Raw genomic sequence first — 27,937 nt, forward strand, 5'->3', positions numbered from 1 at the left:
ACTGGATCTCTGGAACTGGGGTTATAGATGGTTATGAGCTGCCATATGTATGCTAGCAGTTGAACCCTGGTCCTCTGTAAGGACAACTATTGAGCCATCTCTCTAGCCCCTCCACTTTACTTTCAAGACAAAGTCTCTCTCACTAAAGCTGATCTCAACATTTTGGCTAGACTGGCTGGCCGGCAAGCTGCCAGGATCTATCTCCCTTTACTTCCACAGCTGGGGATACAGAGGTGTGTCACTGTGCCCAGCTTTTAAGTGGGTGCTGGGCACCAAACTCAGGTCCTTTGCTTGCATGGCAAGCACTTTACCCACTGAGCCTCCTCTCCCAACTTTACTCATTTTGATTTTCAACACTGCATTTATAACCTTATCAGGCATACCATGTATACTATAATTTATCTATTGTATGTTAGATTTTTGTATAAGCTTTACTCGATAATATAACTGCTGTTTTAAGTAAGATAAACTATATCACCCATAAGTGACACTAATAAGGACTTACAGAGGAAAGGAGACTTTAGAGGTCACTTAGTCAGAAGAATGGAGAAGAATAAATCAGGGCACGGTGATGACCATCTAATAATGCCCCAGGAATTAGAAATTGTATTGTAGATGTTAAAGACTAAATAGCCATCCACAAACATTCCTTCAGCTTTCACAAGGATCCCTTAAGAATTTCTGAAATAAATGAATAGAACCCAGTGATATAAAACTCAAATACTGTTATTTCTACATCGTCCTGGATTACACGCTCATTTGCTCCTCAGAAGAAAAATCACATTTTAATTTCTTATATTTTATTTATATTAGAGTGGGCACTTTGATATTAATTCAAATATCTACCCACTAAATACAAAATGTTAATGTAATATTAAAATCAAAATTTAAATGAAAGCAAGGGAATATTACATTAAGGTTTCCATGGAAACACTTATTACACTTGCCAGCTTCTGAACTGCAATAAGGTAGTTTAGTATCAAGCTCATATCAAGTACAATTTTGAAAAGGTTTGAAGATGTATAGGTTAATGTGTATCAATTTGAGACTTCAGATGAAACATGATATAAAGCTCCAGGCTGAAGATACACAAAACATTATCCTGTATTCTTAATTTAGACAAACCTACCTGGGTCAGAGCCACACTGCCCAAATTCTAAATGATTCACTGGCTCCACAAAACCCAAAGCAGTCCCCACCACAGCTGAAACCCGGCCCTCTCATCTGGAAACATTCAGAGGCAAGCGACTTGCTTCAAGGAGAATTTCAAATCACAAATAACAAATTTTGTTACACTAGGCAAAAATATAAATTTGCCAGTTCATATAAATGAAATGTCCACAAGTTGAATACTTCAAATCTATGGATGTTCCCCAAACTCTACCTTTATGATGGCTCGGCCTGTTTGTCTGACAACCTTTAATTGTAGAGATTACTGTACTGAAACCCCCCTTTTTAAATTTAAAAGATATAATTGGATTATCACTAAGCCATAAGTGGGGACTTAGGGAAAATATAAACAAGTTAAGAGTCCATTAGTAGGAGTTGAGTAGGGAAAACAATGAGCATTGTACATGATTAGACTGATACTGGATAAAAGGCAGTGTGGTAGTGCACTCTTGTGATCCCAGCACACAGGAAGCGAGGCAGGAGGATCAGAAGTTCCAGGTCATCCTAGTGACGCAAGGACAACCTGGACTACAAAACAAAACCCCAAAACTCCGGAGATGGCAGTGCAGACAGAGCGGGATTTGTGAGTGGGTACCTAGGGCTGGGTAAAGAAGGGCTTGGGGTGACAACTAACAGGTGTGGGGTTACTTTAGGAACGGGTTGGCTCAGTGGTTAAGCCTGCCTGCTGCTCTTGCAGAGTTCATTTCTCAGCAGCCACAGGTTGATTCAAACACATTGTAGCTGCAGTTCTAGAGCACCTACCCCCACTTCTGGCCTCCATGAGCACTGCATGCACACAAATGAACACACCCCCCCCCACACACACACACCCACACACACATGAACATTAAAAACTTTCTAAAAGAAAATACTCTAAAATGAAATGTTGTATAACTTAGAACACTAAAGCCATCACAGAGTATACTTGCTTTGTTAGTGCCAGGGACTGAGGCCAGGGCCATATACATGTTAAGTGTGCCCTACCACTGAGCTACGCTGTGATTAGTGTATTTCAAATGCATGAACTTTATGTAGGGGAAATGCATCTATACAAGGCTGTCAAAAAGCATTTTAGCCAGCATGGCAGCAGTCCCACTTATGGTTTGTTAGCATTAGATTTAGGTGTTAAATAAAGATAACTTTCAGCCGGGTCTGGTGGCGCACGCCTTTAATCCCAGCACTCGGGAGGCAGAGGCAGGCGGATTTCTGAGTTCGAGGCCAGCCTGGTCTACAAAGTGAGTGCCAGGACAGCCAGGGCTACACAGAGAAACCCTGTCTCGAAAAACCAACCAAAACAAAACAAAATAAAGATAACTTTCATGTTTGAAAACACCTTTCTAGAAGCTAAAACTTTATGGAAAACTTGCCAAGTTTTGTTCAGATATTAATTTATGTTAACAAACTCCAAGTTACATTTTTATTTTTTTTTTTTTAGTATTTACTTTTTTAAAATTTAAATTTGTTGTTTTCGAGACAAGGTTTCTCTGTGTAGCCCTGGCTATCCTGGAATTTGCTCTGTAGACCAGGCTGGCCTTGGGCTCAGAGATCCACACAGCCCCTGCGTTCTGAGTGTTGGGATTAAAGGCATGTGCCACCACTACCCAACTGTATTTTCTTCTTTAAAAAGGAAACTTTTCTTTTCAGATTGTAATTACATTATTTCCACATTTCCTTTTGCTCCTCTAAATCCTACCATATACTCACCCTTGCTCTCTTTCAGATTCATGACCTCTTTTTTCATTGTTGTTCCTTACACATATGTATATACAAAACCTGCTCGTATGTACGATGTTACTTGTGTGTGTGTGCTTCAGGGATGAGCGTTTGGTATTGGGTAAACAATTGGTGTGCTCTTCCCTGGGGAAGGCTATGCCTGCTCTAGGCGTTCCTTAGTTGTCTACAGGGTTGAGGACTCAGGGGTCTTCCCCATCCTCTTTAGCATGTCTATGTTGTTCTTGTTCAGTTTAAGCAGTCATGTTGGTAATACTTCATAGGTGTAGCTTCTGACATTACACAATCTCTCAGTAACTCCCCAATCTTCTTATTCTTTCTACCCTTCTGAATGACCCCCAAGCCTTGGGGGTCATCGGGACTGGGCTCTACAACTCAACGTTTTGATTGGTTGTAGTTTTCTGTAATGGTGTCTGTCCATCGCAAAGAGAAGTTTCCTTGATAAGAACTGCACTTATCTGCTTGCATAAGGACACACATAAGTACTTAGGAATCATGCTAGTTTAATAAAGAGGTATTGTAGGTTCTCCTCCAAGATCCAAGATCACTAGCCCTGGGAAGTTTGCTAGATTTCCAGGCAGTTTCTCAGTTGTTGAGTGGGTCTTCAATTCAACTAGAAAGTTGTCTGTGGTTACCACCAAGGTATGTGGCGACACACCCCATTAATCCCAGCACTCAAGAGGCAGAGGCAAATGGGTCTCCCTGAGTTCCAGGCCAGCCAGCTTCACTATACTGACGGCATTCTCCTACAATATCCTATACAAACGTTCTGAGGTTTATCCAGTGTTTGAGCAACCTGCAGCTGTGCTTCATCATGGGAGCACTAACATGTCTATCACTCTACTGCCATGGTTTTGATTCATTTTTCCTTGCTGTTATTAATAGTGCTAATCAGCATATTGCTGCCTTTCCCAGTGCACAGCATCCATTTCTCAAAGATAGACGGTTAAAGGGTCCATGGATTTAACTTCCATTGCTGTGGTTCTCCATCCCACCAGCCATCAATCGGGGTTATTATTTCTGTCATCAGTGTATGTGATGACATCTTACTGAGATCTTGAGATCTTTTTATTTATTTATTTATTATTCTTTTTATTTATGCTGTATGGGGAGGGGCAGTGAGCATACCACAGTGAGTGTATGGAGGTTGACTAGTTCTCTCCTTCCACCGCGTAGGTCCTAGAGATGGAACAGGCTGGTGGTTAGTGCTTTAACTGCTGTGCTGTCTTCTGAACTCTTCATTTGTATTATTAATTACTGATGACATCGAACCTTATTTTCATTTTTTTTAATTAATTTTTATTTTATGTATGAGTATTTGCCTGCATGTATGTGTGTGTACACACATGTCTGATACCCACAGAGGCCAGAGGATCCCTGGGAACTGGAGTTAGATGGTTGGAAGCTGCCATGTTGGAGCTGGGAATCAAACTTGGGTCATCTGCAAGAGCTGCTGATGCTCTTAAATCCCTGAGCTATGTATCCAGCCAGAACATTTCATGTCACTCTTTTAGCTAGCAAGTTTGTTAAATTGCCAATTCTAATCATCTCTGTACAGATAATTTTGGGTTTCCACTTATACAATCATACAATCTTTAAGTAACAGCTTATTTCTTAAAGATGAGGTCTAACACACTTCACACACTCTAGACAACCTGTTCTTCGAGCTAAGCCTCTCAGCCCAGTGATGACCATTTGTCCCTCCTCAGGCCTTGTAAAATGTATTTGTGGCATCTGTTAATTATACATAATTATTTTATAATTTTAATGGTTATTTTTATTTTATGGGCTTTGTCTTGCTTGCATGCGTGTCTGTGTGAGGGTGTTGGGTCCTCTGGAACTGGAGTTATAGACAGCTATGAGTTGCCATGTGGTTGCTGGGAATTGAACCTGGGTCCTCTGGAAGAGCAGCCAGAGCTCTTAACCACTGAGCCATCTCTCCAGTCCAATTATATATACACAGTTAATGACATTTCCTGTTGGGAGTGGAGGAAGCTGCGGGAACAACGTCCTTAGTGAGTGTGCACTGTTGACAGGAGCACGGCCACATTGAGGACTCCTAGGTCGCAATCCCATAAAATTGCAAAGCCATTACCTGCATGGCCTAGGCTCAGCAGAGACGACAAAGCTCTCCTTGGGGATGGCAATGGATGATTGCCTAGTATGTGCAAGGACTAGTCCGCCTACAGAGATTTTTCCCAACATATAGCTCCTTGCGCTGTATCTAGTAAGAAGAATGCTGCTGCGCCCAGCGTCACAGGATCTGTCCTTTCTTCATTCCCTTGCCATAGTCAGGGTTCCAGGATTCAAGCTGCGTGGGGTGGTGGCGATTTCCAGTCACATATATAATGTGTTTTGTTGGGCCAATTGTATTTGATTTTGATTTTTGAGACAGGGTCTCTTTACATAGCACTTACTGTCTTGGAACTTACTATCCAATCACACAAATAATGAGTTTTGATCCGCCACCATTGCCCTCCCTTAGCCCTTCCCACACCTTCTGAACCCCGTTCTTTCCTACTGTTTCCACATCCGGCTTTTATTCATTTTCAAAATTAATTGAACAATCTGTCTCTTCTCTTAGCTGTACCCAGTTGAAGAACTGACAGGGAGTCCTGGATGCAGTAGGATAATGGAAGCATTATTTCCAAATTCTTTAGCCCGTACCACACCAATCCAGATATTAGTCTGTTTTTGTGGTCTTGCATTCTGCATTTGTCCCAACAGGACTGAGATTTGGGGTGTGCATGTAGATCCAAGTTATCGTTGTGGCTAGCCTCGACAAGCTGGAAATTGAATCGACATACACTGTACATAGCACAGGGGTGATTTCCAAATTACTACACAGGAACCAATTCCCAATAACACACAGCCAATGGCAAGTATCTACCATGTTAAAAGCCTACCTTTCAGTGAGTAGGGTACAGCACACCTGTAATCGTAGTACTCAGGAGAGTGATGCAGGGATACTATAAATTCTAAGCAAGCCTGGTCCAGTCTCAGCTACATAATGAGACTCTGTTTTAAAACAACAGAATCAGGGCTGGAGAGATGGCTCAGGGTAGATACACACTGCTCTCGTAAAGGACCTGAGTTCAGTTCCCAGCATGCACACCAGGCAGATCACAGCTACCTGCAACTTCTGTTCCAGGGGATCCAACCTCTTCTGGACCTTGCAGGCGCATACACTCACCTGGGCATAGACCCCTACACTGACACATATACACACGTAATTTAAATATAAACATATATTAAAAAAAAAGCAATAAAACATGTTTCCTACTCTGGAGATTAATTTGGTCTTCAGGGACAGTATTAAGTTGGGCCAGTTTTATTTGTTTTTGATTTTTGAGACAGGGTCTCTCTACATAGCATTGCTGTCTTGGAACTTACTGTGCAGACCAGGCTTGCCTAAAACTCAGAGATCCACCTGCTCCTGCCTCTCAAGTGCTGGATTTAATGCCTGGCAAGCTGAGGCAAGTCTAAAAGGGGCATGTCCATCAACATTTCACTCCAAAATGATGTTTTTACTGTAGGATTATATATATAATGTTTGATCAGTTCTAGAAATTATCTTCAATTCCATGGCACGTTACCATTTCCTGTCAGTGAGCTAAAACTAAAACTCACCTGAGAAAAATTTAAATATTCCCCACATCCACTGTGCAAGCACACACAAGCTCACGCTGTGTACAGGTGACGTCAGAGGACAACTTTCCTTTTCTCCGGCGGTTCCAGCTCTGGCTGTCAGGCTTGGCAGCTGAGCCACCTCAGCAGCTCGTCAGTCACCTGTAGGCAGAGGTTTGTTCTGCTCAGGCTTTCACGGGTTTTTGGTCCATGGCCTATCGGCACCATCGCTGTTTACTTCTCTATTTCTCTCTGTGTGTGATGTTTGCATGTGTGCACGTGATGTGTGGAGGTGTGTGGAGGTGTGTGGTGCAGGAGCTGTTTCTTCAGTTCAGTTTCTGTGTCATTTGACTGTACATCAGCGATCCTCAACCTGTGGGGTCACACAACCCTTTCACAGGGGTCCTGTGATATCAGTTATCCTGTATATCAGTTATTTACATTATGTCTCATAACAGTAGCAAAATTAGTTTATGAAGTAGAAACAAAATAATTTTATAGTTTTGGGGGGGGGGGTCACCACAGCATGAGGTACTGTATTAAAGGGTCACAGCATTTGTGAGGGTGAGAACCACTGGTCTAGATCATTTCACACTGTGTTTACACCTTTTTCTCATTTATTTGAGCAAGGGTCTCAAGAAGTTATTCTGAACTGGCCTCTAGCTCTTGATTTTCCTGAGTGCAGGGATTACAGGTACGCACCAGGACAACCAGATCTTTTCTTGTAAGGGGAAAGCTAACAATCTGAGGTCACCTTTATATTAACTAGACTTAAGTTAGCAATATTTGTTATTCCTAGTTCATCTATCTGTCCCAAACTTTAAATTAAAAGAAAAAAGTATAATAATAATAATAATTTTCAAGGTGACTCTTCCATCCAACTAGAGCAGTCTGAGTTTATCCTTGACCCCTAGGGCATCACAGTTCAGGGTTCAAAAACAGTGAGTGAGCTGTACCCTCCAGAGTGACCACACTCATCCTTGTCAAGGGACATCAGACACCTGCCCTCTCCCAGAATATAGTGACCCACTAGCTTCACAGCTCTCTGACACTTTAAATGTGTCCCAATTTTACCCCCTCTCCATTTTAGTGAGGTTATCAAAAACTATGTAGTCAAAGCTAGACATGGTGGCACATGCTTGTTACCCAGCATTTGTACAGCATGCACAAGGCCTTTTGTTCCATTAGAAAACAAACAAACAAACAAACAAACAAACAAGCAACCCCCTCTCTGCTCCCACCAAAAAAACACCACCAAACCAAATCGAACAAAACAACCCCAAAAAACTACATATTCTCTGGGTATGGGTGTGGTAGCTTACACCTTTAATCCTAATACTTGAACGCAGAGGCAGGTAGATCTCCATCTACAAGGTTCCAGGCCAGCTAAGGCTACTTAGTGAGACCCTGTCTCAAAAAAACAAAAGAAAACAAACAAATAAGTCTACACGTACATATTCAGCTATTGCAGGAAGTGCAATTCTCCCTAAACACACATGGGGAAGAATTTAAATAAGCAACATAAGCCTTATAATAATAGCATTAATGGCTGTCAGCGGGTATTCTGGGCTAATAGTGGCTGTTTTGTCATTAATTTCTTAGTAATGATGTGCTTTCCATTGGCTTTACGCACTATTCAACACCTCAGGGTTTTGTTCGTATTTAAGTGTACATCTGTGCAGGCAGGCACGTGATTAGAGGTCAAAGGTCAACCTCAGATATCATCCCCCCCAAGCACCGTCACTCGTGGTTTGAGGCAGGATCTTTCTCATGAGTCTGAGGCGAAGCCTGTCTCCACCTTCCCAGCACTGGGAATGGGTACCACCATACCTGGCTTTTTATATGGGTTCTAGGGATGACACTCAAGCTCTCAGGGCCACACGGCTTGCAATATACCAAGGCACAGCCTTGCCTTCTGGAATCATTTTTCTCCCTCTAACAAAGCTTGTCTACCAATGGGTGTGTGTGTGAATGTGGGCTTTACCGCTAAGGGCTGAAATCAAGACATAAAGAAGGAAGTGAAAGGGTAGAGCAACTACTCTAAGTGGGAGGCCAGCCTGGGCTACATGTCACCTGCCTCCCTCCACAAACAGGCTCTGTGCTAGCTCAGTTCTCTAAGTATCTTTCAAAAGGAATGTCTGGACTAAGCATGCCTTTTTATAATAAGGTTCTTACCATGGCCCTTAGGTCAGGTAAGGACTCCCCCATCCCCTAGTAAATAGGATCAATATTTTAAGACCTGTAGCCACTCACTTAATATTATTCTTTTGGTCCTATCTAGCACCCTGCATCTGCTATCTATATAATTTATAACACACCTCTTCCTTCTCTTTAAGCCCCCTTCTCCCCACAGGCATTGGAATTTCCATGTTGCTCATGAAGTTCCATTAGCATAACCGTTAGTTTAAAAGAATTTTTTTTTTTAATCAATCAGTATTCTTAATTTCATCCATCAGGCCAGACAGCAATCTTTCCAAGTTAAGTAAGTCTTTGGTCTGGCACATTACTATGCAATTGATAATTTAGGTTATAATAGAAACTTGTTATTTTTTAGTCATGGTCCTGAATAATCCAGTCCATTAAAGGAAAGGGAAATCACATCCTATCAAGGGTAGAGCTCTGCTAAGCCCTGCAAAGCTGCTCATCACACACTTTACCAGACTATAGGGCTGAGAGGGAAGAGACTGCGTTTGCATGTCTTGTATGGGCGAATAGCACTGTAAAAGTGATAGATTCCATAGGTCATTTAACCTGTCCACAAGGGATAATTACGAATAATTAATAAATTATTCCTGTGTGACATGTAGAGGTGCATATGTGTAGTTCTGAGTTTGACCTCTGAACCCCACAAGATGGCAGGGGAGAACCAATTCTGAGAGCTGTCCTCTGAACTCCACACCCTTGCTGGCACACACAACAATTTTTAAAATTAAAACAATGAAAATATGAAATATAGAAATGTTTAAAATTGTATTAATAAACCACTTTATTAAAGCAGCATAATTCCTCTGTGCATTGTAAATATACAAAGATTAAGTATAACTCTCACCCCTCAACAAAGAAATGTCTCTTTGCAACAGAAAGCATTACAGAAAACCACAGGGATCAAGATGAAGGGAACAAGCGAGCATGTGATGCCCGGCCCGTCATCTGTCTACAGTACATCCTACATCAAGGCTCAGGGCTATAGCATCTCAGAAGGGGAGGAAAGACTGTAAGAGCCAGAGAATGGGATGTCTGCTGTAAGACTGGCTCCTAGAAATGCCACGAGAAAGTTCAACAACATGGCTGCCTAAACAGGACCTGAGCGATGACAGCACCAACAGACATGCTAACACAGAAGGGAGAGCTCCGGGGCCCAGCCCGAGACAAAAATCTACAGGCAACTAAGGACTGAATGCTGAGAGCAGGTGAAACAGTCTTCCCCGGGGAAGAACACTCCACCTGGTTATCCAAGAGCAGTCAGCCCTAAGAACATACAGACAAGTAACATTATAAGGACTGAGAAGGTTGTATATTTAGGAATATTAGGAATATATCTGTGTATTAATATACAATCAAATTATATGTATATTTATATACAATTAGAAAAACAAGGCCAGAAACATCAGTGAATTTGAGAGAGTGAGGTGGATGGTGTACATGGTAGGGATTGGGGGTAGGAAAGAGAATATGGAAATTATGTAATTGCATTTTAGTTTCAAACTATTTTTTAAATTATATGAATGAGCCAGGCAGACCAGTACTCATGTTTAATACCTGCAACTAGGAGGGCAGCCGGAGCTACACAGTGAGACCCTGGGTTAAAAAGTCTTCCTTCTCACTGACTAGTCTTTGCGAAGAGCATGATACCCCGAGGGAAGCATTACTGAAGCAACTGGCTGTCCACCTTGCAGTGGCTGAGGAAGTCAGGAAGTCAGCTTCTACCTTCTCCGCTTAAGGTAGACCAGGCTGGGTGGTGGTGGCTCACGCCTTTAATCCCAGCACTTGGGAGGCAGAGGCAGGCGGATTTCTGAGTTTGAGGCCAGCCTGGTCTACAGAGTGAGTTTCAGGACAGCCAGGGCTACACAGAAAAACCCTGTCTCAAAAAAAAAAAAAACCAACAACAAAAGGACTGTCCAGCCCAGCTCACACAGGCAGGCCAGCAGGCTCTAGGCACAGAACACAGCCTCAGAAGCCCTGGGGTGAGTACAAGCAGGCCCAGGGACACAGGCAGGGCACAGACAGCAACTTACATGGCTGTGCCTTCATAATGAAGAACTTTAGTCTCGGCTTCTCTACAGGACACTTTTTAACTCATAAACCTGTGGTAATATGAGTGAACAAAGCCACAAGAACAAAGGGAAACAAGATCTCTTGTGACATAGACATTAACAGGTTTGAGAATAGCAGTTAGTCTGAACGTCACATGTGGGCCTTTCCCTGGGTCAGAAGATGTAAAGGGATTTTCTAAAGCCTTCTTCCTACAGGTACTCTGTGCCGGCTGGTTTTATGTCAATTTGACACAAACTAGAGTCACCAGAGAGGAGGGAGCTTCAGTTGAGAAGATGTCTCCGTAAGATCAGGCAGTAGGCATTATGCTCAATTGTGGAGCAAACCAGGAAGCAGCACCCTCCATGGACTTGGCATTGACACCTGCCTCACACACAGTTCCAGCCCTTCATAAGTTCCTGTCCTGACTTCCTTCAAATATGGACCACAATATACAAGAGAAGAGTAAGCCAATAAACCCTTTCCTCTCCAACATTCTTTTGGTCACAGTGCTTGGTCATGGCAACAGTGATCCTCACTAGGACACCTTCTGAGCAGTGCCAAGTCTCCCTCAGCTCACAGCTGGAAATAACAGCCTAGAGGTTCCAAGGCATCTAATATAACTCTTCAGATCTATCAATCAGTGAGATGAACATTCCAAGATAAACTTCCGAATTCTAAAGTGAGTACATCATTTCCCTGTGTGTGTAAAATTACACAGAACCCCAAATCATAAGACATTCATCTTCAAGTGCAACTTATCAGAATTCTCAGCTCCAAGGAGCAACATTGTTTACCTGACTACCTCAGAGGCAGAAATGTGATGAAGACTTGCCTGAACTATAGGACATCCTTGGGACAAGGGGAGCAGGTAGAAAGAAGAAAAATGGGCGCGAGGAAGGAGGAAGACTCGAACATTCCAGTCTCATCTATTTACCTAGCTATCTGTTTCCTGATTAGCTCTTTGAAGCAGGATCTCATTATGTAGCTCTGGCTATCCTGGAATTTACTATCTAGACAAGACAAGCTTTGAGCTCACGGAGATCCACCTGTCACCACACCCAGCTCATTCCAGTTTCCTGAGGGAGGGAGATGAGCAGGCGGCCCTGCGCATCTTCCTTTGATTGGAGTAACAGCTCTGTGCACTCTCTCCAGCCACAGCCTCAAGGAGCCAAGGGACCAGCGGTGAACCCTTCCTAAAGTACGCAGAAAGTGACCTAGTCTGAAGTGTGTATCATGGTTTGAGCTTCAAAACAAGCTCGGTGGAGTTTAGTATGTTCTGACTGACCTTCCACACCCTGGAGGGGACAGAACCGCTTCGAGTTTTTCTGTACTGTTTTATTTCCCCAGAATTATAAACTTTAGAATCAAACTACTTTAGCCTATAAGGGACTTTTAAAGACTTGCCTTAGTGCACCTAAAAGCCTTTTTGATGATAGAGATCAACAAAACTCCACCCCACTTTCTCTGACCATAAAACTGTGTTTTTTAAAACTGTTACTTTTTAAATGACGTGAGACTAATGAGAACCGGCTGCTCTTGGCCTCGTCGTCCCTGGAGAAGATGACTCTGTGCTTCACGAGCCTCTGCCAGGCCTTGCAGAGATAGGCTCTGTAGTCCGTGTCTCCATCGCATGGGTGCTTGGAGGAAGAAGGCCCTTCTGCTGAGTCTGAGCCTCTCTGCATCAGACTCTGTGTTGTCGCAAAAAGCAGCAAGCGGTACTCAGTGACAAGCCGCTCTAGGAGCTGAGAGCACTTCTGCAGCGTTGACTCCTGCAGGGCCACACTCTCTCCTCCACTGACTCGGTCTATCCAGTAAAAAGATGACAGGCTGTCCACAATGAGAAGGCAGAGAGAGGGGCGACTGCAGAGCAGGGCTTCCAGGGAGTGCAGGGTAAGCAGTAACTGCATGCTGCTGCTGCAGTACGCCAGGAACAACCTGGCTAGGCACAGCTTCATGGCTTCCTCAGAGCTTTGCGAGAGTCTATGTTCAAGAACTGTCACAAGCCGTAGCATGTCAAAGTGGTAATCTGTATCAATAAATAAGACTTCTATTTGCAGTCCACCCTCTGATTTTGGAAGTATACATCGGGCTGTTAAATGATAAAGCATTTCTGTTTTCCCCGTTCCTTCTGGACCATGAAATTCAAGAATATCACCTGTGTAAAATTCAAAAATGTCAGTCAAGATGCAACAATGTAACAGTGGGCCACAGAACAAGCCTTAGAGAACTTTACAGAGAGGTTTATTGAAATATGAGCTAAAAATCTAATTCCCCTTGTTAAAATGGATCTAAATAGGCAAATGCAAATAAATAAGGAACTTCTATGGCACCTCTGAGAACAGACCAAGGTTTTGTTGTTGTTTGCTCTGGCTAGTGCGAACTCCCTGAGATGGGCCCCTATGACTCAGGGGCATCAGGACCTGTGTTGTAGTGGTTGAACCTGACGGAATTCAGGTCCCAGAGCCCATATAATGCCGATGCAGTAGCACTGTGGTAAAATGGGGGTGCAGACAGGAGAACCCCACTAGCCTGTTTTACATCTAGGATTGTCCTCTGACAATGTGTGTCGTGGTTAAGTGCACACATATACAGATTAATATAAAACTGGCTTGAAGGACATAGTTAAACACACAAAAGCACAAGATAGAACCTGTCAGCAGGCTTCCGTAGTCTCTCAGGAGCCTAACACTGGTAGGAAAAGCCACTTTAGCAGCTATGTAGCTGATGGCCAACCTTAAGCATCACTGACTGGATTAGAAAGTGCCTGGACAGTGAGTAATACCTTGGGGCATGTCTGGGAGACCTGCTATTGTGACAGGTCAATCCCCCCGATGACCTCATATGATGGCATTCTTGGGAAGTGGGAAAGTAGGTGAGAGCTAGCTGGAGGAAGCAAGTCACTGGAGCTGGCTCTCTGGAGAGTCTCTTGCTCTGGTTGCTTCCTGACCTCAAAAGTGAAGAACAGTCTTTCCTAATGTTCTTACTGTAATGGTAGTGCTGAGGCCAAGTGACCTCTGGAACCATGAACCAAAGAGGATGCTTTCTCTTTAGGTTGTTGTATCCTAGTGATGGGAAAGCGACTAACACACATGTGACTGCATTTCCTACTGCCATTTTAGAGGCTGGTACCGCGTAGTCTAGCCCCAGGACTACAAGCCTTCCTAACACACATCGGCATATTGCTCTCCTAAGATCAGGTGTCTCCCTGAAAAAGACAGATCACAACCGTCCTTTAGCATGTCCTCGGCACTGGACAGTACTTCTAAAAGTGGGTCCATAAGGTTCCCTAAGACCATACACTAAGAAACGCCCAGTGCTGGGGATGGAGTGATGGCTCAGGAGTTAAGAGCACTTCCTGTACTGGCAGAGGACCCAGGTTTGATTCCCAGGACCCACATGGCCACTTAAAACTGTAACTCCAGCCGGGCAGCGGTGGCGCACGCCTTTTAATCCCAGCACTTGAGAGGCTGGGGCAGGTGGATTTCTGAGTCCGAGGCCAGCCTGGTCTACAAAGTGAGTTCTAGGACAGCCAGGGCTACACAGAGAAACCCTATCTTGAAAAACCAAAAAAAAAAAAAAAAAAAAGAAAGAAAAAGAAAAAACCTGTAACTCCAGTCCTAGGTGATCCAACACAGGCTTCTGACTTCCATGAGTGTTACACATACATAAAGCAGACATGCACACAGGCAAAATATCCATACACATAAAATAAAAAGAGGAAGAAAAGGTATTAGAAAAGAGAAATGCAGCTGTGTATGGTGGTGCATGCTTTCAGTATTCCAGAGGTAGAGGCAAGCAGAACTCTGTGAGTTCAAGGCCACCCTGGTTTCAAGTCCAGAACAGCCAGAGCTACGAAACCCTCTGTCAAAAAAACCAAAGGAGTGGGGTGCTGATATAAGTAATGCATTGTAAGTATAAAGTAAGACTCTTGTTTTGGCATGAATTAAACTGAAAAAAAAAAAAAAAAGCTTAAAGTTAAATTCTTAATTGAGAGATCAAGTTCATGGTTAATGTCACTTCTCTGCTACAGATTAACAGTGAAGTAGGTAGGCACAGGTCAGCGGTTCCTAACAAATATCACATCTGAATGCTGTCACCAAGGTCTTCTAACTAAAGTCCCTGCTGATATGTCTTAAGATGAAATCAGAGCAGTTTTACTGATCTTATAAACATGTACCATTTGTTCCTTAATATTAAAAAATGTTCAAATGGAATCCTTTGAAGTGGGATAGTTCTTGTACATTTATATGAAGTTATGATCTCATGTTTGTGAGCTGTTACCAAGAAAGCTAGCACCCTTGTCCAGACAAAGTGCTGACCATAGCAATCTGAAGTTAAAAAGAAGAAAAAAAAAAAAAAAAAGAAAGAAAGAGAGAAGAGAAAAGTGAATAAAGAAAGAGAAGAGGAAGAGGAAGAGAAAACAAAAATTCCAGAATTTGGAAAGCTTAAACTGACTTGGCTGGGGAGATCTGGATGGCTTGGCCCTGACAGCTGCTCCTCTTGGATGCTGGGAAGAGCTGGAGTTAACAGACTGAGGTAAGAGCCTTTAGAATACTTAAGAAAAAACCCAAAGCAATCACCTTGGTATCAGCCTAACTGTGTAGCCAACACACTGAATTTACAGATCACAATTTCTAGTTCTGAGGACTTAGAAACTGGGCTCTGCAGTAAGCAGTCTCCATCTGTAAATGCATTAAAAATGATTCTACAGCCAAGGATCTTACTGCAACTTAAGCTTCCTATAGTAGATGCTGGAAGCGTTACTAACATAAAAACCCCAGTCTTGGGTCTGCCAACTGAGCTCTTGTTTAGTTTTATAGTAAATGTAAATAAATGTTAGCATGTGTTTTTGGTAGTAACTAAACGTGATGGTGTTTCTCAAAGCTTCTATAATATTTGAATGCAAAACCCCACTATAAACCCTTTCCCTAATTCACAGTCGGTTTCCTACGGCCCAGCTCATCAATACAAACACATATGAAATGGCATGCTCTCTTATAAAGTACAGGGGCAGCTGACCTGCTGTACCAGCAAGACCAGAGTCCTTCAGGCTGAAGGAAACGACAGCAGTTGATGACAAAAGGCAAACAACAGAAGCAGCACAGGAAATGTCAGTACGCAGGCAGCAGGAGGGGTGACAGCATGTCTACGTCCATGGTGACTGATGAGCAGCTGTGCCCATTGGAGCTGCTGAGCGTGACCTCCTCAGCTGTCAATGCTGAGATTACAGGTGACAGCCACTGCACTCTGCTTATCCCTCCAGTCACTGATGGACAATTGTTTGCTCCCACCTCACAGCTGTTCACATCATATGGCAGTTCTAGTTCCACTAACTTCTGCGGAAACTGCGCTGCTCTCAATGAGGACTGCACAATTTCCCTGTCTTAGCAGAGATGTGTGATAGCTCTAGTCTCCTCATAGCCTGTCAACACTTAGGATCTTGCTTTTGTTTTAAATAGTGTCATCCTATGAGTATGAGGGAAAAGAACATTTTATAACCATGAATGGGTCAGCCAGCAAGAAGGCATAACAATCATAAACTTCTATATGCATAATGCTCAAAGCCCTAAACATAGGAAACCAGATAGACAGAACTAAAGGGAAAAATAGAAGCAGGCAGAAATGTCAATAGCTTACTTACTCTAGAAAATGGGGTAACAGCTAGAACAGGCTGGCACGAGTACAGCAAGAGGGGCAGCAGTTACACCAATCATCAGCCAGAAAGCAAGAGCCATAAAGACAGCACTTGGCCCAGGGACAGGAGAATACAGCCTTCTATAGTGCAAACGGTGTGCTCGAGATTAAGAAACCACTGCTCAGGCTGCAGCCCAAGTCTCAGTAAATTTAAAAGGCCTGAAATCAAAGCATCATGCTTTTCCAATCAGAAAAGAACAGGGGGAAAAATGACAATCTATAGCTCTTTTTTATTAGTAGTATTTTTGAGACAGGATCTTGCTATATACAACAAACTGCCTTAAACTTTGTCCTTCCTGCTTCAGTCTCCTGAATGCTGGGACTACCAGAAGGTACCAGCATGTCTGGCTGTAAATCTTCCTGACCTTGGATTAGGGAATAAGAGTCTTGTGCATGATACTAAAACATGAGCAAAGAAGAGACATTAGGACCTCAACAAAGTTAACAATCTTCAGAGGAATCAACACAGCCCCCCGACAACAGTGGACAGGCGCACTGCAGCTTCATCTCTGGGAGAAACATTGTTTATCTAAAGCAAGGAAAGCCAAACAGGCAATAAAAAGGAAACTTGGTTTTAAAATCAGCAAATATGACATTTCCTCTAAAAACACAGGCAAACTGTGAGTGAGCTCAGGTAGAAACAGGCAATATCATCAGCCACCAGGGAAAGATAGAGCAGAGCCACAATAGGGTGTTACTACAGCAGGGTGCTGTAAGCAGAGACACTGACAACTAGTCCTAGCATGTGGGGAATTTGGAACCCACACTTCACTGATGGCTATGAGAAAAATGTGAAGCACCTTTAGAAATCACTTTGGTTGTCTACGAAGATGAACAGCACACAGCTACTTATAACCTAAAATCTCCCTCGTGGGTGTCACCCAAGGAACCCAAACCCCATCTATCCACAGAAAGACTTGTACTGTGCCCATGGCAGCACTGCGCACAGCTCCTGAGTCATGGTGATCTCACACAGTCAGACTATCCCCCATGACAGAATCAGTAGTTACTGGACTTGGTAGTTGAGAGCACTTGCTGCTCTTGCAAAGGATCCAGGTTCTATTCCTAGCACCCACATTACAGCTCACAGCCATCTGTAACTCCAGTCCCAAGGTTTCCAATGCCTTTTTCTGGCTATGACAGGTACCAGGCACCCAAATGGTTCATAGACACATACACTGGCAAAACACATGCATAAAATAAATAAATCTTAAGTGGGGAGGAGTGTACTACTGATACATGCTACAAAGACAGATATGAAAGTCTAACTTAATTATATAAGACCTCCAAAAAGGGCAAGTGCACAGAGACAGCTGGCTGTGGTTGCCCAGGGCTGACCACTAGGACAGATGGGTTTCTTCCTGGGATGACAGTTACACATCTGTGTGACTATACTAAAATCTCAATTATAGACCTTAAATTCTATATATTACACTGAAACTAAGCTTAAATAGTCAACCTTCCCTGTAAGTATTCCTAGTATCATACATAGTTAGTTAGTACCTATTTTTCCTGCTTGAGAAATACTAACAGAACAATTGGGAACCCAAGCCTTCCTTATAGCTCTGTAAACTTCTAAGGAAAAAGAATGAAAACTAAGCCAAGCTCATTTTCCCAATGAGCGCTGGGAAAGAGGCCAGCATATGCGCTGAAGATGCTGTCAGACTAGGGAGGCTTGGCGCCCCCTGTGCTAGTGTGCTTCACACACACTAGGGCTATGTGCGGCCATGGCTATGCAGGAGCACAAGTGACTGTGCGAGGAGGGTCTTACCGACCGCCCTGTCACACACAGGCTCTGCTTATTTTACCGTGCACTGGTGAATCTTCATCAGCAAACAGGTTGGGTTCTAGTTCTTTCAAGGAGCTTCTGCCTTCAAGTCGGGCAAGGAGCTTACAAAAGAAAGAGGGGGAAAATATTACTTAACTGGACACAATGTTCTAGAAATTATTTATGTAAATTCCCCAAACCTGAAGATTTAGAGGAAAATGTTTAAAAAGAAATACAACTTAGGAGAAATATTATATTTATGTTTAAAAGATGCTATTGTTTATGTGTATATGTGTGTATGTCATGTGTACAGAGGCGACTGAGGTCAGCAGAGGGTGTTGGATGCCCTGGACCTAGAGGTAACGGTGCTCTCTGCAGGAGCAGCACATACTTTTACCTGCTGAGCCATCTCTCCAGCCCCTGCTCTCAACCCCCTTCTGCACAGCATGCTGCTTGGCTCTAAGACTGCAGTCCTGCTAGCAGTAAGAATAAATTCATTTAATGTAAATTTGAATCAAGCCGGTCTTTGGTTTCTCCCAGAGAATCTGAGGCCACACCAGAGCCCCATTCCACCGAGAGTGCCAGGTGTTAGACATGGAGCTACAGGGTTTAACATTAATATGGTGCTGCTGGGTTTTGGTCTTGCTTTGATCTTTCCCTGTACTATGATTACAGACCACAAGAGAATGGATTATGGCTTCTACATGGTTTCTAGCATTAGCACAAACTGGGCTCCCCGTTGCAGTAGGGTCACAGATCCAGATGCAGCTGGGTTCATGGGCATAAACCAGGGACATCTGCCTGGCACTCGGTGACAAAGGGGGCCATGGACATCAACACAGATTCAGCTGCAGTAAAACCACAGAGCAAGTCATGGCCCTCTGCAGCAGCATGGACACAACATCACCATGACCTTGGGTGGAGTTCAGGCCACTCAGCTCAGTAATGCCCACGAGCAGCATGGCCCACGAACATCAACATGGCTCCAGGCTGCAGCACAGGCCATAGACATCTGAGTGGCCTTCAGCGGTAACACAGAACACGGACATCAACACAGATTCAGCCACAGTAAGACCACCAACCTAGGCATGGCTCTCAGCAGCAGTACAGGCCTGGGCATGACCATGGTAGCAGTGCAGGCCACTCACATTGGTGTGGCCCCTGGCAGCCAGTCAACATATCTTAATTGGCAAGCTCCAGGTCCCAGTGGCAGACCATGCCTCAAACAATGTGGACAGCTCCTGAGGAACAAGACCTGAAGCCAACCTCTTGCATAGACACGCATGCACACATTTGTGAAAAGAAAGGGAGGGAAGGAAGGTTTTAAAAGTAACTTTTATTTGCCTGAAGTAATTGTCCTCTCTGAGGCTTGCAGCCTCAATCTACTAACCTAGGCCTTGAAGCTTCTAGTCTTCATACATCTAGGCCTAGAATGTTTTCAGCTTCTGAGACATACTACAGAATACGCTCACTGTTTCTTTTTCTTTCTGAACTCTGGCTAGCTGGTTCAACTCAGCTGTTCTGGCTCAAATTCCTCTCCAAGCTGACTGATTCATTCTGGCTTCTCTTTCTCTGCCACTCCAGGATTGCTCTGCTTGACCTCAAACTAACTCTAGCAATTTGTTATAATCTTCTGACTCCTTCTCATTTTCTGGCTTATTCTGTCTTCATCTATGTCTAGCTTGTTCTCTCTCCATAACCTGTCTCTGTGTAACTGTCCTGGTAAAACTCCCTCCTTTCTCCCTTTTCCTCTCTCTGCATTGCCCCTTCAGTAGCTTCCCTTTCCTGTCTCTTCTCATGAGAGATGGGCATATCCTATTCTGACAAATCTTTCTCTGATTCATCACTTTGTCTACCACTCAATTAGACTTTCAAACACGGGTGTGTCTTTCTACAAACTAACTTTACCATATATGTTTGGGGAGTAAATATGTGTGCTACGGCTGAGCCACACCACAATTAGAAACAGCTTCTTTTCAGTAAATAACAAAATCTTGGGGTTCACAGTATGATCAAATATCCTGTAACAGAAGGCAGGCAGCTGGAGTGGACAGTGGGTAAGAGTAAGAAGCAGTTGCCTTGATGTGGATATGATCAATGTGGAAGTTTGGCTTTATCACAGATATTCTCTAAAATCGGAGGATGTGCTGGCTAGTTTTTACATCATCTTGACACAGGCTAGAATCATCTGGGAAAAGAGAACCTCAATTAAGAAATGTCACCACCAGACTGGAATGGAAGCAAGCCCATGAGGACATTTTCTTAATTAGCAACTGATATGAGAGGGCCCAGGCCTTTGTAGAGGGTGCCACTCCTGGGCTGGTGGTCTTGAGTGTTATAAGAAAGTGGGCTGAGAGCCAGAGAGATGGCTCAGTGGTTAAGAACACTGACTGCTCTTTTAGAAGTCCTGAGTTTAATTCCTAACAACCACATGGTGGCTCACAACCATCTCTAATGGGATCTGATGCCCTCTTCTGGTGTGTCTGAAGACAGCTACAGTGTACTCATATACATAAATAAATAAATCTTTTAAAAAAAGAAAAAAGGAAGAAAGAAGCAGGCTGCACAAGCCATGGGTAGGCAGCAAGCCAGTAGAAGCACCCTTCCTGACCTCTGCTTTCCCTGGGCATCACGGGCTAGATGATATAATACGAGCTATGTGAGTAAAGACGAAATAAATGTTTCTCCCCAAGTTGCTTTTGGTGAGAGTGTTTCATCACAGGACAAGAGACTAGAGTTAGGCATGGTGGCCCATGTCTACAGTTTCTGATGCTTGGGAGGTTTAGGCCGGGGATCTTAAGTTTCCAATGTTGCCTGGACAATACAGTGAAATTCCATCTAAAAATTTAAAATATAATGTAATAAAATCAGAAGACTAATTCTTTACACATGTGAAATTAGACTCCTCAGCCACTTCCAAAATTCAACTGCCCTTCAGGGCATAGACTCAGGCTTGGATCTTGAACAAAGCATTTGTCTATATTATACAGAAAGACAACTGTTACTCCAATACGACATGATTAAGTCCCAGAGTTCTAAATGTATTCCCAGAAGGACTGCTGCTTTATAATTACCTTTTTAAAGCAACCATTTCATAAGGCTAAAAAGAAAAATAAATGCATAAAAGTCAAGTGAAACTGTAAGATTTACCTATTTAAACATGACATTAAAAAGCAATTTATAGAGACTAAAATTTCAACTTAAGTTAGTATTTCATTGGATATATGATTAAGTTTTAAAGGGTACTTCAGTGATGGCTCAGCAGGTCATTTGAGGTTTAACTAGAATCTAATCTCTTTGACGAAGAATCCGAAAACAACCCAACTCTATTCGAGGAACCTAAGGTCAGGATGTCCTAGCTAACTTATCTTAGCTTTCCTTAAAACTGTCTGTTGTGCAGGAACTCTTCCCAGCTAACTGTTCATCTTAGCTGCTGGCTTGCATGGGACCCTGCCCTTCAGTGTCTCTAAAAACCACTTGCTTCAAAATGCTTACTCTTTGGAGCCCTCCTGAGCTGCTAAGGGAGGTGCCTGGATGAGGTCTCTGCCCTTCAAACCCCCGTGTTCTGGACACTCCTGGGGGGCTATAAACCAAGTGTTCATCTCTGGTGGGCAAAAGGAACTTGAACATTTTTTAAAATTACATTTACTGTGTGTCTATGTGTGCACATGCAGGTTATGTTATGGCACATGTGTTAAGGTCAGAAGGCAGTCTGCAGAAATCACTCTACTCTTCTACCACGTGGGTCCTGGGGCTCAAAGTTGGTTGTAAGGCTTCATGGCAAACCCTTTACCCACTAAGGGTCTTGCCAGCCTCTACCCTCCGTTTTTGAGACAGGGTCTCATGTAGCCTGTGCTGACCTCAAGCTCACTCTGTAACAGAGCAGCCTTGAACTCTTGCCACCATGCCTGGTTTTATGTGGTGCTGGAGATCAAACCCAGAGCCCTGAGCATACTAGGCTAGCACTCTGCCAAGTGACAGCACCAGCTTTGCAGGAACCTTGGATGGCAGAATGCTGACCGCTTTCATTGGAGAAAAAGTCTGGATACAACCTCCCATCCTCTCTGTATTACTTATCTCACTGCTGAGACAAGAACACCTGACAAAGCAAGTGTCAGGAAGGGAGGGAGGGAGGGAGAGGGTATTATTTTGTCTCAGTTCTGAGTCACAGATCACCATGTCAGAGGAGGTAGGCTGATCACATGGCATCCTTAGTCAGGAAGCAGAAGAGAATACTAAACACTTGTGCTCATTCTGTATGGGATCCCAGTCCATAGGATGGGCAGAGCCTGCATTTAGGATAAGTCTTCCCACCTCAATGAACCCAACCTAGGAAATCCTTTATACACAGGACCAGAGATTTGTTTTCACGGTGATTTTTAAATCCTATCAAGCTGATAATTCAGATAAACCATCATGATCTTCCGACTTTCCCTAAGGAAGCAACGTTCATTTGTACATGCTCCCCACTATCATAACGGTTTGTACTATAAACCTAAGGTGTCCTGGAGCTCAGTATGTAATATAGGCTGGCCTCCCATGCTGGGATTTCAGACATGTAGCACTGGCCTGGACAGAGGTCTTCTAATGGGTATTTTAAGAGCAAGAATAGTCTCCTGTGTTCAGCAGTATAAAGGTTGCTGGCAGTGCTGACGGCAGATTCCATGGCTGGAGCTAAGGAAGCAGAGGCAAAGGGCACAGACAGGCACTCCAACAGGCAAAGAAATGCAGGAGAGGGCGGGCACCACAGGGTAACATCTTGGTTTTGCTTTTATCTTGTTTTAAGCTGTGATTCTGGTGGAAAAGACCAGGAGAACGAAATGCAGAAACCAAAACGTGGTGGTTCTTCCTGTAACTCTAGTACTAAGGAGAAAGAGGCATCATGAGTTCAAGGCCAGCCTAGTCTATGAGACTCTGCCTCAATAAAATAAAAACAACAAAAAGAAGTGCAAAAGGAAATGGTCATGGGAGTAGCATAGCAAAATCCTTTCCTCTTCATTTAAAAAAAAAAAAAAGTGTTTTCAAGACAGGCAGTGGTAGTGCAAACCTTTAATCCCAGTACTCAAGAGGCAGAGGCAGGTGGATCTCTGTGAGTTTGAGGTCAGTCTGGTCTATGGAATGACTTTCAAGACAGCCAGGAGTATACAGGAAAAACCCTGCCTTGAAAACAAAAATAACAAAAACAAAATAATGTGTTTCAGGGGCTGGAACAATGGCTCTTGCAGAGGGTTAAGGTTCAAATCTTACTACTGACATGACAACTGAGAACTGTAACTCATTTCCAGGGAATCTGATGATCGTCTGGGTTCTATGGGCCCAGGCATGTATGAGGTACACACATATGTGCAAGGCAACAATTTATATAAATAAAAAAGTTTGTAAGTCTGTGATTACACAAAACTAATGATTTTTAAGTAAACGCTATTTTTGTCTTACTTAATATTTGTCTATGACAAAGAGGCAGCTCTGTAGCTTCCTTTTCCCAGTGAAAACCAGACTCCATTATCAATATTTATAGTGTATTATGAAGTTGCCATGGTCGGCGCATTGAGAGAAAAGCCTGGTGGGGGACCTGGGAGGGAAGTGGGAAACAGTATTGTGGTGTGTGTGTGTCTGTCAGGCTGCCTTTACACTGGGAGATGCATACTCCACCTATTTCTTAAAGCTCGCTTCCCAACATTCTCTTTGTGCCGACTCTACAGAACCACTGGCTGTTCCCCTAAATCACTGGCTCTCAACCTTCTTAATGCTTCAACCCTGTAGCACAGTTCCTCCTGCTGCGATGACTCCCAATCATACAATTATTTTTGTAGCTACTTCATAACTGTTATTTTATTACTGTTATGAATTGTAATGTAAATATTTTTTGAGACAGAGGACTGTGAAAGGGGCAGTGACCCACAGGTTGGAACTGCTGCTGCCCTTGCTAAGTTCAGACCATACCTGAGCTGCTCCCTCCTCAGCAGCAAACCACTGAGCAGAGAGAGTCCTTACAATGCCAGTTCAGGAGCTGGGAACGGTAGCTCTGGTGGCAGATCCTGTGTCTAGGAATCACGAAAGCCTGGATTCCATCCTTGGCAGTGGATAACAAACAGGGCACTGTAGCACACCCTTGTAATCCTAGCATTCCGGTGGCAGGACAGTCAGAAGTTGAAGGTTAGGGGCCAGAGAGTTGGATTTCAGTTAAGAATGGGTTTTGCTCTTACAGAGAACATGAGTTTGGCTCAGATAACTCAATTGCTAATAACTCCGGCTCCTGATCATCTGACACCTTTTCCTCTGGCCTCCAAATTCATCTACACACATGGGTACATACGAACCTACAGACACACATTCATTTACATAATTTCTATAAACAAACAAACAAACAAAAAAATAGGACAAGGTTATACTCAACTGCACGGCAAGTTCAAGGCCAGCATGAGCTGCCTGGATCCTCTCTGAACACATGTAAGTCAGCTCCTCCTACAATTTGTCTTACCCTCTTTTGGAAAGGCATGCTTTTACCATATGCTGTACATTTTACGGAAGCTTCGATTATTACATTTTGTTTTGTGAGAGAGGGTCTCACTGTACAGCCCTGACTGGCCTGGACCTACCTACATAAAGGCTAACTTCAAACGCATAGAGATCTGCCTGCCTCCGCCTCTTTAGTGCTAGGATTAAAGGCGTGCACCACCATGCCTGTTGATTATTTTTGTTGTTGTTGTTTCTTATTCCCAACTCTTGGCTGACAGTACTCGAACAAGTAACACACGTTAACGACTAACGGTTCCTGAGTGAAATGGCTTGCGTGGCTCTGGAGAGATAGACGACGGGGGTATTCTGGGATACAGAAGGCCGGATGCCACAAGCAGGTTAGTCAGAGGTGAAGCAAGCTACCTAAATTCAGAAAATGTCTACAGATGCCTCAACTGGTGGCCGGCCCTTCTCCAGCTCCTGCTGCACAGCTCGCCATCCCTGACCGGTTCACCGGCGGCTGTCGCGCCGCCCCACGGTGGCCCTGGGCGCCGCAAGGCGACCTCCCCCCTGTAGTGCGCGGCCCTCCCGTCGCCCCGCGGCTCTCACCTCCGTCCCGGATTCCGCCCTGCGAAAGTCGCTGCACATCGCCCGGCCAGCTCCGCGGGTTCAACCTACCCGCCAGCAACGCCATTTAGCAAAAGCGCGAAAGACGCAGCCAGTCAAAGCAATGACCCTGTGTGCGCGTGCGCACTGTGCGGGCTCGGGGCCAGAGAAGCCGAGGGCATGCGCAGTAAAGCTGCGGCGCCCTCTTGGTGACGCCAGTCTCCTGCGTTTCCTTTAGTCCTTATGGTCCTTGTTATCTTCTGTTACTCATCTCGACTTGTCTTTATCAGGCAAAATTAACATGTACGTGATTTCTATATTTTATTTAGGTTTTTTTAGAGACGAGTTTCCTATGTAGCGGTGGCTGTCCTGGAATTCACTATGTAGACCAGGCTGGCCTCGAACTCACAGAAGTCTGCCTGCCTCTGCCTCCTGAGTGCTGGGATTAAAGGCGATCACCACCACTGCCGGTGCTTACTTGTTCTAAAGAAACTTCCTGCCACGGTTGTGTATGCCTGTGATCCTAGCACTCGGGAGGCTGAGGCAGAGAATCACCAAGAGTCGGGTCAGGCTATAGTTTGGGCTGTAGTATGAGATTGTGTCTCAAAAATACTAGGACAAAAGTTTACTGATTTGGGCTTTTGGTGTGTCAGTGGTCCCAACAACTCCTGAGGCTGAAGCCAGATAATAGTTTGAGCCCAGGAGATACTCTGGGCAGAACAGCAGAACCGGATTAACAGGAGAATCAACACCGTTACTGAGCAAGCACGCTCATTTTGTCCTTTCTTGAGGCAAAAGCCTATGACTGGCTGTGGTATTTATAGATAACTGGGGTGGGAAGAGAAAAATGTATATTGAATTGAAATGAACTGTGGAAATACACTGAACCTGTGAATTTTTCAAGCTCTTGGTTTGGTTAGGTTTGTTGTTTGCCTTTTGTTCTTTCTTTCTTTCTTTTTTTTCTTTCTTTCTCCCTTAAATATTTTCTTCATTTACATTTCAAATGCTATCCTGAAAGTCCCCTATACCCTCCCCCACCCTGCTCCCCAACCCACCCACTCCTGTTGCCTGGCCCTGGCATTCCCCTGTACTGGGGCATATGATCTTTGCAAGACGATCATGGGCCTCTCCTCCCATTGATGGCCGACCAGGCCATCCTCTGCTACATATGCAACTAGAGACACAGCTCTGGGGGTACTGGTTAGTTCATATTGTTGTTCCTCCTATAGGGTTGCAGACCCCTTTAGCTCCTTGGGTACTTCCTCTAGCTCCTTCATTAGGGGCCCTGTGTTTCATCCAATAGCTGACTGTGAGCATCCACTTTTGTATTTGCCAGGCACTGGCATAGCCTCACAAGAGATAGTTATTTTCTTTTGTTTGTTTTTCTCAAGTTCTAGAAATACAGGCCAGCAGCACTCCTATGAGATTCTAGGCATTGGCACTTTAGTGCATGCTAGTTAAGCACTCTTGCAGATGAATTATATTCCCTGGCCCATTGTGTCAAGATCTTGAGTGGAGGAAGGAGTGGAGAGGAGAATAGTTTTCTTAACTATTGCCTGTCAAACGCCCACTGATTAGATAGATAGAATATTTATTCTCTGTACATCTATGAGTACAAATTTTATGTATCCAGTACACATGAATGTCTGTACAAGACATACTACCACGCATCAGATTTGAACTTTTCTAGGAGTATGTCACAGGAGACATGCCTGAATGGAGTTTACAACTTACTAGGTCAGTTGCTGGAACTTTCCTGAAAATTCCCTTTCCAACAGATTTGTAGGTTGTTTCCTTATGAAAAGGTGTGAGGTTGGCTCTGTGTCATTTCTCTGTCTCTTGTCATATTCTTGAAGAATTATCTGTGGTGGCTAGTTTATGTCATCTTGCCATAACTAGAATTTTTTGAAAGTTGGTGCCTCCATAAGATCTGGCTGCTCTCTCTCTCTCTCTCTCTCTCTCTCTCTCTCTCTCTCTCTCTCTCTCTCTCATATCCTGTTTTTTGTTTTTTTAAAGACAGGGTTTCTCTGTGTAGGCCTGTTGTCCTGAAACTCGTTGTGTAGACCAGGCTGACCTCAAACTCATAGATCTGCCTGTCTCTACCTCCCAACTGCTGTGATTAAACGTGTGTGCCACCACCACCCAGCAGCTAGGGAATTTCTTAATTAGTGATTGATGGAGGGGGGCTCAGCCCATCATAGGTGAGGCCATCCTTAGGTTAGTGGTTTTGAGTTCTATAAGAAAACAGGCTAAGCAAGCTATGTGGAACAAGCTGGTAAGCAGGCACCCCTCTATGGTCTCTGCATCAGCTCTGATGAATTTGAGTAAATTAATTTGGAATCATTTAATACTAAATATCTTTAGGAAAAAAAATATCTAAGGTTATCAGTGTATATATTTTTTTGAACCAAAGACTTCCTTCCATACTTTTTTCTTTCTTTTTTTCTTTTCTTTTCTTCTCTTTTCTTTTCTTTTCTTTTCTTTTCTTTTCTTTTCTTTTCTTTTCTTTTCTTTTCTTTTCTTTTCTTTTCTTTTCTTTTCTTTTTGGAGACAGGATTTCTCTGTGTAGCCCTATCTGTCCAGGAAATCAATCTGTAAATTGGGCTGGCCTGAATTCTTCTGTCTCCC

The 27,937-nt window shown here is 43.7% G+C and overlaps 1 protein-coding gene across 3 annotated transcripts in view; it reads right to left on the reverse strand.

Moving 5' to 3' along the window:
• Xrcc2 (X-ray repair cross complementing 2) overlaps window positions 1-25,449 on the reverse strand; it is a 41,220-nt gene extending 15,771 nt beyond the window's left edge. Inside the window, exons 1-3 of one of the 3 annotated variants that reach the window (XM_085836528.1) lie at window positions 25,313-25,449; window positions 18,285-18,366; window positions 12,281-12,937 (exon numbers count right to left, since the gene is read on the reverse strand). In XM_085836528.1, the coding sequence (XP_085692654.1) occupies window positions 12,281-12,937; window positions 18,285-18,366; window positions 25,313-25,351 (778 nt within the window). In that variant the 5' untranslated portion in view covers window positions 25,352-25,449. Of the gene's footprint in view, window positions 1-9,535; window positions 12,938-18,284; window positions 18,367-25,312 lie in introns of those variants that run through there. The other 2 variants (XM_021163675.3, XM_085836529.1) reach the window with 2 other exon arrangements.
• Window positions 25,450-27,937: the final 2,488 nt, after the last annotated feature.

The sequence above is a fragment of the Mus caroli genome, unplaced genomic scaffold (assembly GCF_978045245.1).
Source record: "Mus caroli unplaced genomic scaffold, Mus_caroli_1 scaffold_4, whole genome shotgun sequence".
Taxonomy (NCBI): domain Eukaryota; kingdom Metazoa; phylum Chordata; class Mammalia; order Rodentia; family Muridae; genus Mus; species Mus caroli.